Genomic DNA, 11,229 nt, shown 5'->3' on the forward strand with positions numbered 1-11,229 from the left:
GGAAAACCCATCTGGATAACAGCAGACTGACTGCTTGTAAAATGTACGACAGGTCTGGACCACACGTGAATTTTGTTAGTTTCTGAAAAAAAAAACCTAGAATACGAAAACATTGGTGAATGCCACAAATTCTCCTAAATCACTCGTACGCACAACTTAAGAACAAATCTGTGCGTACGAACGGTTTTTGCATGAGGCCCATTGTTCTCTTTGATGGGAGCAGATCTTTACAAGTCGTTTGTTTCATAGAACCATTCAAAACAGCCGTTCAGTTTTAAACTTGTTATATCATCTTGTCAGGAGATACGTGGATGGACCCATGTGTTTTTATCAAGATGAACCTTCCTCCCTCTTTCCCCCTGAGCTGCTGTCCTCCCCTCTGTCTGAAAAAGTGAAGGAGGAGTGATTGTCTCTGTTCCACAATAAATGAACACAAGTTTGAAATAACTTGAAGAAAAAYTTCCTTGCCGAAATCTTCTTGGGAGTACGGCTAAAGTGATTCTGAGTACCATCCATGGTACTTGTGCAACAGTTTGCACATAAACCCAAACCATGTGTGAATAAATGTGTACTTTTCCCAAATAAATCTCATATTATATACTAAATCTGCATAGAATAAAAGCTCAGCATTCGTTGAAGTAATGCATATCACCCGCCACATTTCTCACAACAGTGTTAAACAAAAAATAAGCTATTGTTAAAAATATTCCTGCTTCAGTCAAACCTTTTAAAAACAGCAGAATTTAATAATACCTTACATGATCTGAATAAGTTGTTTTTTAACGAATGTGTTGTGGTGGGCAAAAATCAGAGTCCGAATCAGATTTATTGGCCAAGCAGTTAACACACAAAGAATTAGTTTCCTGCTGTTGATGTCTCATCCTGCTCCTTTTGAAACATTATTAATTACCACATTGCGCTATGCATCTTTTGTCCAAATTCCTATTATGTTGTGTTTTAAACAAATAAGTAAGTTTACAGCAAGTTATCTYTATGGATGTTCAGGGCTACCTTCAAGTAAATCCAATGAAAGCTAATCAGTTGTTCAAGATAGGTGGAAATAAATGCCAACAAGTGAATTTGGCCATGCAAACCTAAATATGTCTGCAGATGTTTGGCTTTTACAATGAAGTCCAATGACAAGAACTTGCAAAAGACGTCATCACAGCTGGAACAAAAATGATTTATGTCCTAAAGCTAAAAAAGTATAAGAAACGTTTATTTCTGTATTTAAATAGCTCCTATATTTTAAAAATAAAGAAGTTACTTTAATTCTTCAATCAAACACCAGTCAAACACAGGTTTGACTGTGGCTTGTGTCAGAGAGCACCACAGTCTTGCGAAATGTCCCTTCAGCAGGGTTTACAACTCGACCTCCTTYATGTCCGGACTGTCTGCAGGCAAACACAGACTTTGATGACTTCTCGTCCTTTTTTGACTGCTCGGCGTCAACCACAGTGATGTACAGTCAACATAAAAAGTACTATGAAACACTCACCTGGTGCTGCAGGATAGTTTGCTGCACTACCCGAGCATAGTTGTCCAGTTTAACGCCAGAGTTGCTCCTGCTTCTCATGTTGTTTCACTTCAGTCGGCTCATCAAAGAGAAGACGGGGAAAAAAACGACTCAAATCCTCGCCAAGACAGTCATTTCTGCTACGATTCTTTTAAAYGGCTTAAAGGCCGGAGCGAAAAGTCGCTTTGCAGACAGACACAAAGGAAACAAGCCTGGCTGTGAGGTAAAAACAGTAGCTCTGCGAGCGGAGGAGGCGGAGYAGAAGACGCACGCGACGGTTTCTGCTGGACACCGGAAGCAGCAACTACACCGGTGTTGTGTCGAAAGAAGTACCCCTGTTAAAAAAATAAACCCCACATCCGTCGTAATAAGATCATTTATACTGTTCACTAGTGAGAATGAGAAGTGACAGGAGCAGACTACGTTCATAAAAACAGCCTAWATTAATTTTAGACTTTGTGTAATTTTGTGGCTGCAACACACGCGCACGTACACTGACCCCATCCATCATTGTTYCCTTTGCAGTCATAAAACTCTTCCTCAAATTTAGAATCTAAGTTAAGTATGTTGTAAAATAATGGTATGTTTAAAGCCACAATAAATTAGAATCACTTTACTTTAGTTCAGTTTATTTATACCACTAACTCACAGCAAAACTCATCTCAAGTGTACAAAGGAACAAGAATTCATATTCATAAATCCAAACTCTGTCTTAAATAGATCCAGATTGAAATACAAATAAAATAAAAATATTAATGAATAAATACACTGTGGCCTACTTTTGATTGTTCATAGAGAGTTTTATTAGCTTAACTGAAATAATCAGGTTTAATTTAATTTAAATTAATTAATTTAATTTTCCATATATATTAGCCCATTGATATGTATTACAATAATAGCAGTAATAATTAATAATAGTAATAATTAATAGTAATGCAGATTCATGTTTGCCTATCTGTAATTGTTGAACAATAATAACTGAACAAATTATCAGTTGTTTCTTCATATTTTTCCAATTTTTTTAAAATTCTTCCTCGATCAAGGGTTTAATAACAGAATAATCAAAGTTTTTATATTGTTGTTAAATGTTTTTAAAAACAGCAATACGGAAATAAAATCTTATTTTAAAAAATTCCGCTAATCGACTACAAGAAATCCCAGAATGCACCGCGGTTTGGTCCGTTTCTGAATTAAAACCTCTTCCGCGTGAGGAACCACTTTGACGGGTGGAGTTCTCTCATTTCCATGTAGGAACAATATCTCATACTTCTTGATTTTAAAGCAAATAAAACATCCTCAAAAATAAACATTTATTTATCTAAAAAAACGTTTGTTTGTTTTTGCTACGTAAGAGTTAGGAGAGTTGAAGTGGTTAGGTTCCTGAGTGCTGGGGGGAATGTTGACGGTGTAACACCTGTTTCGAGTCGAGACTTGTCCTCATCTCTTTCCTTTAGCTCCAGCTCTGAATAGATTTTATTTTTTGTTCGAGTCAAATGAGTAGCAGAGACAACAGTGAGGATGAAAGCKGCATTACACGGAAAGTCGCCTATGTGTACAGCCCGGAGTACATCCAGACCTGCGATACTTTATCCAAAGTCCCAAACMGGGTGAGAAGTATTAGATTCCTGTGTTCATTGAAGACTTTTCAATTGAGTTATCTAAAGATAAACTGCGTTTGTTTAATGTTATATATCATTTCCAGGCTAGTATGGTCCATTCACTGATAGAAGCTTATGGGCTGCTTCAACACATGAGGTGAGTTTTTAGCGTTTTAGGCTGGAAACTTTCCAGAAGTAGAAAATGATTTAATATTTTTACAACATCCAAACAATACACTAATATTAACATTCAAATCCAGAATCTGTTTTTGGTGCTTTTGCTTACAGGATAATTTATATTTTCACTTGTATCCAGAAACTATGTTTTGAACATAATTTTGTTATTCCACCTCATACAAACTATTCTAATTTGCTCTTAATTCCTTAGTTACAAACAAACAAACAAACAAACAAACAAATAAATAAAAATGCAAAACACATCCACTTCTGCACTTTGTAAAGCAACAACACACACTACACATATGTTTATTGCTATAAAACAATTTCTGATCCATATGCTCTCGGGTATCTTTGAAAAATCATAAAATTTTGCAAGAATATATTTCATTTTCACAGTATTTGTATGTGCTATTCACTTTTCGTGACCAGTCATGGCACAGAAACTGTTTTGAGGAAAATCAAGATCCAGTCGTTGCTTGAAAAAGTTGGATCTCACTGTTGCCTTCAGTTCTTGTTATCTCAATATCTTAATTTAAAGATTCAGTTTGTTTAACCTTTCTGGATCTCAATTGGTATTTTTTAATGTTTACCAGAATAATTTTCATTCACCAGTGATTGTTTTTTAATTGGCGGGAAGTAAACCTCCTCTGTGGAGTTCCACAAGGCTCARTTCTTGGTCCCTTKCTTTTGAAGTTKATCATGCTCCTATAKTGTTCTAACAAATATYACAGCATGTTGTGTCATTTAAATACAGATCATGCACAGTTGTCAAAAGATCTCAGTTATGTCATTAAACTGTTTTAATAGTTCTAAAGTTTTGAAAGTCCAGAAAGTTTTACAATTAACAAAAGGCAAATCTGACATGTTTATAGTTGGAAATAACATAAAACAGAAAGAATTGTTTTCACTCTGTATCCGTTCCGTTAAGTCGCAGCAAACAACCATCCGTCATCGACATCTGCTTTTTCTCTACTGGGTCTTCTCCAGTAGTAACTGGTGCAAGACGGGACACCCGGGACAGGCTTTCAGTCCATCMCAGAGCTACATTAGAGACAAACAACCATTCACACTGTCATTCACGCRTGGGGAGATCATGCAAACTCCACTCGGAAAGCTCCCAGGCCAGGATGTGATCTTGCGACCTGCTTGCTGAGAGGCAGCAACTCCAGTACCAACTGAGCCACCGTGCACAATGAACACGTCAGAAAAAAATAATGTGGACAGTCACACAGCAGTGTAATAACTTATTACAGCCCTCTAGAATCCTATTAAAAGTCAAGCAGAARAAAAAGCTGTTTCACAAACTGACTTAGACGATATGGCTTGTTGAGAGCTGACTGCTGTCCTCATTTGTGTTTTAGTCACTCAACTGTCTCCTGCTTTAGCTAAAAAAATGCTTTCAAATGTTCCTAATGGCTTAAAAGGACTTAAAGAGGTCATAGCCAAAATCCATTTTTTAGCCGTTAAATACATTTTGCTTTGTACGTGGAGTTTCTAGAGTGGAGAAAAGTTTAATTTAGTCATTCACATGTGATTCAAATGGTTTCATTATACCTCGACAAAACTAGTTCCCTTTGTTTCTATCTGCAATCTTCATTTATTTTATTTATTCATATTTTCAGGTGAACTAGCAGAGTTACCTCCTTTTAAATCCACGCCTTGCAGCAGTATATTCAGCAGTTCAAACAGTCTTTTACTCATCTAGGCCGTTTTCAGGAAAATAAGCCTAATGCAGAGTTTCGTGTTGTTTTTCTGCAGCGTTGTGAAACCTCATGCAGCCTCGATGGAGGAAATGGCCAAGTTCCACACAGACTCGTACCTGGAGCACCTGCACAAAATCAGCCAGGATGGCGACAACGACGACCCCCAGTCAGCTGATTATGGYCTTGGTGATGAACGCGAACTACAACTTCTAACTTTTTTTCTTTTTCTTTTTTTTTGTGTGGGGTCTTTTTGTTTTAGTCTAAAACGATTCTTTATATTGTGATTAATTTAACTTTGTTTTGCCTTCCTATTTCTAAAACGCTTTGAAATAAGAGTTGAAAGAACGGCACAAACTAAATGTTTTCTCCTCTGACCACTTGAGGTATTTGGGACGTTAGGTTTATTAGTGTTCATTAAAAACACATTTTACYACTCATTTATGTTCACCACTGAGCTGATAAAGAATGTGCAGTGATAGAAATGGTGGGAGAGGAAAATACATGTCTCATTGTGGCCACCAGAGGACAACAGTGTTACACTTATTGAAAAATGTATAGCCCTAAATTACATGCTTTTCTTTATTTTTGTCTTCCAGCAACAATCTCTTTCTAAAACAATTACATTTTTTACTTTTTCTTACTTTATTTATTTTATGTTTTTGTTTGACTGTCTGAAAATCCACCTTTTATGATGTACATTTCCAGTTTTACTTTTCAAGCTCACCTTGTTTGTTTGGTTTTCCTTGAMCCGTTAATTATCTTTATTCATCGCTTTCACTTCTTTCCTCTATTATCATCAACTCGATCAGTTTTTCAACAACTATTCTCACTGGCACTTCCTCCTTTTGTGTTATACACCTCTTATCTTCTTCTAAAAACAAAGTTTGAAAAAGGTTTGACCACATTTTCCAGTAGTTCAGTTATTATAATTATACATTTCTTTGTATGTTTTGTTGCTTGYGCATACAGTAGTCATGGCAGCTATTCTGGACTCTAACAAACTTTAATGATCATTAGTCATTAGTCTTTGCTGTTTGCATCTCTCTTTCTACAGGTTATGACTGCCCGGTGGTGGAGGGCATATTTGACTAYGCAGCAGCAGTAGGGGGCGCTACAGTGACAGCAGCTCAGTGTCTGCTGGACCAGAAGTGTGAAGTGGCCATTAACTGGGCGGGAGGGTGGCACCATGCTAAAAAGTAAGATGATTGGGTTTATACATAAACATGAGCATTCAGAYGGGTTAAAGCTGTGTTTTTCCTCTCTGCATTATTATTGTCAGTCAGTGGTTGATTTCAGTCCTTTAGTGTCTGTTGAATAAATGAAAGGTTGCTGTTGAGTGAAAGTGTAGTTAGTTAAACCAATTTATTTTAGTTTGATGGGGAATGTTGCCTCATTCCTGTAAATACATCAAGCACGAACCTGATTTAAGGCACATATATATGACATATATATCAAATCAAAGTTGAGTTTTTGTGACAGTGTTTGTGCCGCACCTGTTAGGGGAGGGGTGATGTCACTAGCAGGTAGCTACACGCTGCTTTGTTTGTATGCAGCTGATACCGCTTTGCTTTTTGTCCGGAGTCTCATTGATGAATGAGGATAGAAGGTAGGTAGGGCTGGGCAATAAATCAATAATAATATACAGTATGTCACAATAGTCTCAACCTGTTGAGCAACATGCACAGTAGCAGTTTCATGTTTCGCCACCGTGCCTCRTAACGGCTGAAAAATAAAAAGAACGACGTGGAGCGAAAGGATAAAAYGAGTGCAACRGSTCGAGAAGAAATTTTGGATAAAAGACGAAAGGTCGTGTCACCAGTTTGGCGGTAATAATCAGCTTTTTTCTCTTGATCCTTATTGTGATTAAGTAAAACAAAAAACTAATCAATAATTATCAATATCGACTGATGAGAAACGATGAAATCATGATACATTTTTTTCGCCATATCTCCCAGCTCTAACAGAAGGATAGGATAGATACTTTTTTGACAGATTTGTATGAAATGCATGAGAAAGTATTTATTGGATGTACCTCCGTCCGTCCGTCCGTCCATCCATCCATCCATCCATCCATCCATCCATCCATCCATCCTCTACCACTTGTCCATAGTCAGGTCGCAGAGGCAACAGGTCCAGGAGCGAAACCCAGACATCCCATTTCCCAGTGACACTTTCCTGGGGGACATCAGGGTTTCCTCCAATGTATAATAGCCAATCCCTACTTGTCTCCTGCGCCAGGCCAAACATCATTTGTTTATTTAGTTTATTGAGTTTTGTTTTATTTTTTATTTTATTTTTTTGCAYCACCCGAGATTGAGTCAGCAGGATAAGTGGCTAGGACCTAGCATTAGCAATGCAGCACTGTGCTACCGCAGCATTAGAAACTATAYTCACTTAACCACCTTCAGCCTTATACGTTTTCTGGACTAAACCCTGGGATCCAGAGGCGTTCCCAGGCCAGAGAAGATACATCATCCCTCCAGCGAGTTCTGGGTCTTCCCCAGAGCCTCCTACCAATCGGACATGCCTGGAACACCCCTAAAGGGAGGTGCCCAGGAGCCATCCTAATCARATGAAACACCTCATCTGACTCCTTTCAATGCAGAGGAGCAGCGACTCTACTCTGAGCTCCTTCTCATCTCTAAGGCTGAGCCTGGCTGCCCTACGAAGGAAACTCATTTCGACCGCTTGTAGTCATGTTTTTGTTCTTTCAGTCATGATCCACTCCTCATGATCATAGGTGAGGGGTTGAACGTAGATAGACCAGTAAATCAAGAGAGAATTCTTCACCACAACTGACCGAAGCAACGCCCTCAATACTKAGGACAAGGTCCTAATCTGTCAATCCATCTCCTGATCTATTCTGATTGGATGTATCTCTACACCTAGTTATTATTTGGATCTAGCCTTAKTAAAGATGTACAAAAACATGTACAATAGGTTGCCTTCAGGCCCAGGCCGCCCTTGAAAAAGAGATCTGAGATCTCAATGGGACTTGCCTGGTTAAATAACAGTGAATGAATGAATGAAAAAAAAAAGATGTCTGTCGCAACTAATTGACTTTAAAAACACACAAAAAATGACTATAACTCTTAGCTCTAAAGCAGATGTGGTAAAAACGAAAACTTAAAGTCATTCACAACACATACTCTCACCTTATACTGTATCTAATGATTACTTTAGAGTAAATGTGTTGTTTCTATACAAAGCTAAGTTTCTGGATTTCAGTTTATGACAGCTGGTCCAAATATATATATTTTTAAAGAAAACAGACTAAAAATAAGAARAAGAACTGAAGCCGAAGCTGAGTAAAATATTTTTTATCTGCAACATGACATTAAAATTCTGGTCTTTATTGTAATAATTAAAGTCTGTTTGGTTTTTGTTTTATTTATTTATTTATTTTTTAGGGATGAGGCTTCGGGTTTCTGTTATGTGAACGATGCTGTGCTGGGAATCCTGAAGCTGAGGGAGAAATATGAGCGAGTGCTGTATGTGGACGTAGACCTGCATCACGGAGACGGTATGTTTTAAGCCGTCCTGTGGGTGGAGTCTAACTGCAAACAAACCCGAAGCTTTACCTGCCCTCTCTCACTGCAGGTGTTGAAGAGGCCTTCAGCTTCACATCAAAAGTTATGACGGTTTCTCTGCACAAGTTTTCTCCTGGTTTCTTTCCCGGTTTGTCCTTCCACRTAGTACAGCAATGATATTTTCTCAAAAAGCAATCTGACACAGGGTTGAACAYGTGTGTGTGTTTAGGCACAGGTGACCTTTGTGACACGGGGTTGGGGAAAGGCCGCTGGTAYGCTGTGAACGTCCCATTCGATGACGGCATCAGTGATGACAGATATTACCAAGTTTTTACCAGGTRCACACCTTCCTAAGATCAGTTTTTCTTTCTCTCTCACAATTCTATGATGCAGTATCAGCATTTTATTGCTGACTCATCTAACATGTATGTACTTTGCCATTGCTATGAGTCTGGAGTTTACTGGTTGAATGTTTTTTTCCTGGCCTGATGACTAGGGTTGGGTAAAAATATCGATTCATCAATGCATTGCTATTTCTTTCCGATTCAATATCGATTTAGAWAATCCTCTGATTTAGTTCTATCCCCTGGTCAGTTTATCATGTAGAACAAGTATTATTGTGCTACTTCTATTCAGATATTTTATTTCTCAAAAATCTTCATGTACAACCTCAATTTCAATGAAGGTGGGACGTTGTGTAAAATAAAAAAAAAAACAGTATACAATGATTTGCAAATCCTTTGTATGTAGTGCTGACCCATGTAGGCCTGTCACGATAGCTAATTTTACTGGACAAGAAATCGTCCCCTAAATTATTSWGATAAACAATAATATTGTTTGGAAACCTTTKTAAACACATCCCACACAATGTGTATGAAAGTTTAGCAAATTTACGTATGTTTTAAAAAAGTTACGAACTGACCAGAGATTGGGAAAACAACACACAASGACAGCTACTATAACTGTAACATTGCTTTCCACCTCTTCGATCCAAGCCAGTACAGCGATTAATCAATGTATTGCTTATCACAATGGACCTAGGCCAGGGGTGGGCAGTCCTGGTCCTCAAGGACCGCTGTCATGCATGTTTTACTTGTTCCTCTGATTCAACACACATGATTTAGTGATTGTCTTCCCTTCTGAAGTTCCCCCAAAGCWTGGTAATMAACCATTCATTCAAATCAAGTGTGTTGGAGCAGAGAAACCTCTAAAACTTGCAAGATAGTGGCCCTTAAGTCTCACCCCTGGCCCAGGCCATGCATGGATCACCTCTGGCAGACCACATCTGGGCCACCAAAAGGCCTTCATTCTTTGCAGTATCTGGGCCWCTAAAGGGCCTCCATTCTTTGCGGTGTCTAGGCCACCTAAGGGCCTCCACTCTTTGCGGTATCTGGGTCACCAAAGGGTCGCCATTCTTTGTGGTATSTGGGCCACAAAAGTGTCACCATTCTTTGCGATACCTGGGTCACCAAAGGGCCTTCATTCTTTGCGGTATGTGGGCCACTAAATGGCCTTCATTTTTTGCGGTATCTAGGCCACCGAAGGGTCACCATTCTTTGCGGTATCTGGGCCAATAAAGGACCTTCATTCTTTGCTGTTTCTGGGCCACTAAAGGGCCTCCATTTTTTGCGTTATCTGAGCCACCAAAAGGTCACCATTCTTTGCKGTATCTGGGCCACTAAAGGACCTTCATTCTTTGCTGTTTCTGGGCCACTAAAGGGCCTTCATTTTTGCGATATCTGGGCCACCAAAAGGTCAGAATTCTTTGCGGTATCTAGATAGAGTGTTAATGCWTTGTGTGGGCCATACCAAGATCAGAAAAAGTTAGCTATGTGGGTTGTTTTTAAATCTAAAAATTTAAGGTACCAATTTGGTACTAAATGAAACTGGAACATTTTGTTGCAAATCAAATCATCCAGTCTGAATTTGTTCCGCTGCCTTCCTGGTAATTAATTAAGTTAATAAGACAAGCAAGGAGGAACAGAGATGCCTAAATTAAACTCCTCCAGTCTGTGTCACTGAGATGTAGTCAGCACTAAAACAAAGTTATTTGATCTTATTAGTTTTGAGTGTTTAAAGAAAACAAGATTTTTGGAAAYGGTTGTTTGAGGAGTCATGTGTTCAACCAAAAGAGGTTATTTTTGGAGTCTGCAGATTGACTAATGGCTCTTACCAGAATTTTAATTTCCTTCAGGACTTGTTGAGGATACARCTCATAAATTTCTGTAATTGTGACTGAGTTTCAGAACTCAGTGATCTTTTCACACAATTAAACAGTGTAATGRTGTGAAATCAAGCAGTTTCTATAACCTTGTGGAAATGTGAGTGAMTTGAGAAGCTTTTTCTGCTATTTTTTTCTAACTATCCAAGTTGAATATAAACTAAATTTTAATCTTTAGTGATGACTGAAACTACGGTAGCTCTAGACTGAGGGTCTCTGACCTCTGTATAAAAAATGACTTTAAAGCTTGCTTGTGACCAATCCTGATGCCAATTGTTTTAGAAATCAGGGCAGCAAATCGCAGATTTACGAAGCTTATTTGTTTGAATGTTTTTGGCGTATAAATATAAAAATACAAAGTACCCGATTAAAAAAGAACAAAGCAAAACAATGACTAAAAGAACTTTGGGCCGATGGTTATAACCCTAATAACCCCAGTAGTTGGAAAATTGTAATTGATTAAAACACTTAGATTCTACAT

General features: G+C 38.2%; 2 protein-coding genes across 2 annotated transcripts in view; one reads left to right on the top strand and one right to left on the bottom strand.

Annotated features, from left to right (window-relative positions):
* Positions 1 to 1,770, bottom strand: part of phka1a (phosphorylase kinase, alpha 1a (muscle)) — a gene marked incomplete in the record, with an annotated part of 42,922 nt that extends 41,152 nt beyond the window's left edge. Inside the window, 1 exon segment of the mRNA XM_014018255.1 lies at positions 1,499 to 1,770. Within this exon segment, the coding sequence (XP_013873709.1) occupies positions 1,499 to 1,576 (78 nt within the window).
* A 1,142-nt stretch (positions 1,771 to 2,912) lies between these two features.
* Positions 2,913 to 11,229, top strand: part of hdac8 (histone deacetylase 8) — a 51,454-nt gene continuing 43,137 nt past the window's right edge. The window contains exons 1-7 of the mRNA XM_014018257.1: positions 2,913 to 3,123; positions 3,219 to 3,271; positions 5,053 to 5,183; positions 6,052 to 6,193; positions 8,408 to 8,520; positions 8,598 to 8,675; positions 8,757 to 8,865. Of these exons, the coding sequence (XP_013873711.1) occupies positions 3,010 to 3,123; positions 3,219 to 3,271; positions 5,053 to 5,183; positions 6,052 to 6,193; positions 8,408 to 8,520; positions 8,598 to 8,675; positions 8,757 to 8,865 (740 nt within the window). The 5' untranslated portion in view covers positions 2,913 to 3,009. The remainder of the gene's footprint in view (positions 3,124 to 3,218; positions 3,272 to 5,052; positions 5,184 to 6,051; positions 6,194 to 8,407; positions 8,521 to 8,597; positions 8,676 to 8,756; positions 8,866 to 11,229) is intronic.

Source organism: Austrofundulus limnaeus, unplaced genomic scaffold, assembly GCF_001266775.1.
Source record: "Austrofundulus limnaeus strain Quisiro unplaced genomic scaffold, Austrofundulus_limnaeus-1.0 Scaffold188, whole genome shotgun sequence".
Classification (NCBI taxonomy): Eukaryota; Metazoa; Chordata; class Actinopteri; order Cyprinodontiformes; family Rivulidae; genus Austrofundulus; species Austrofundulus limnaeus.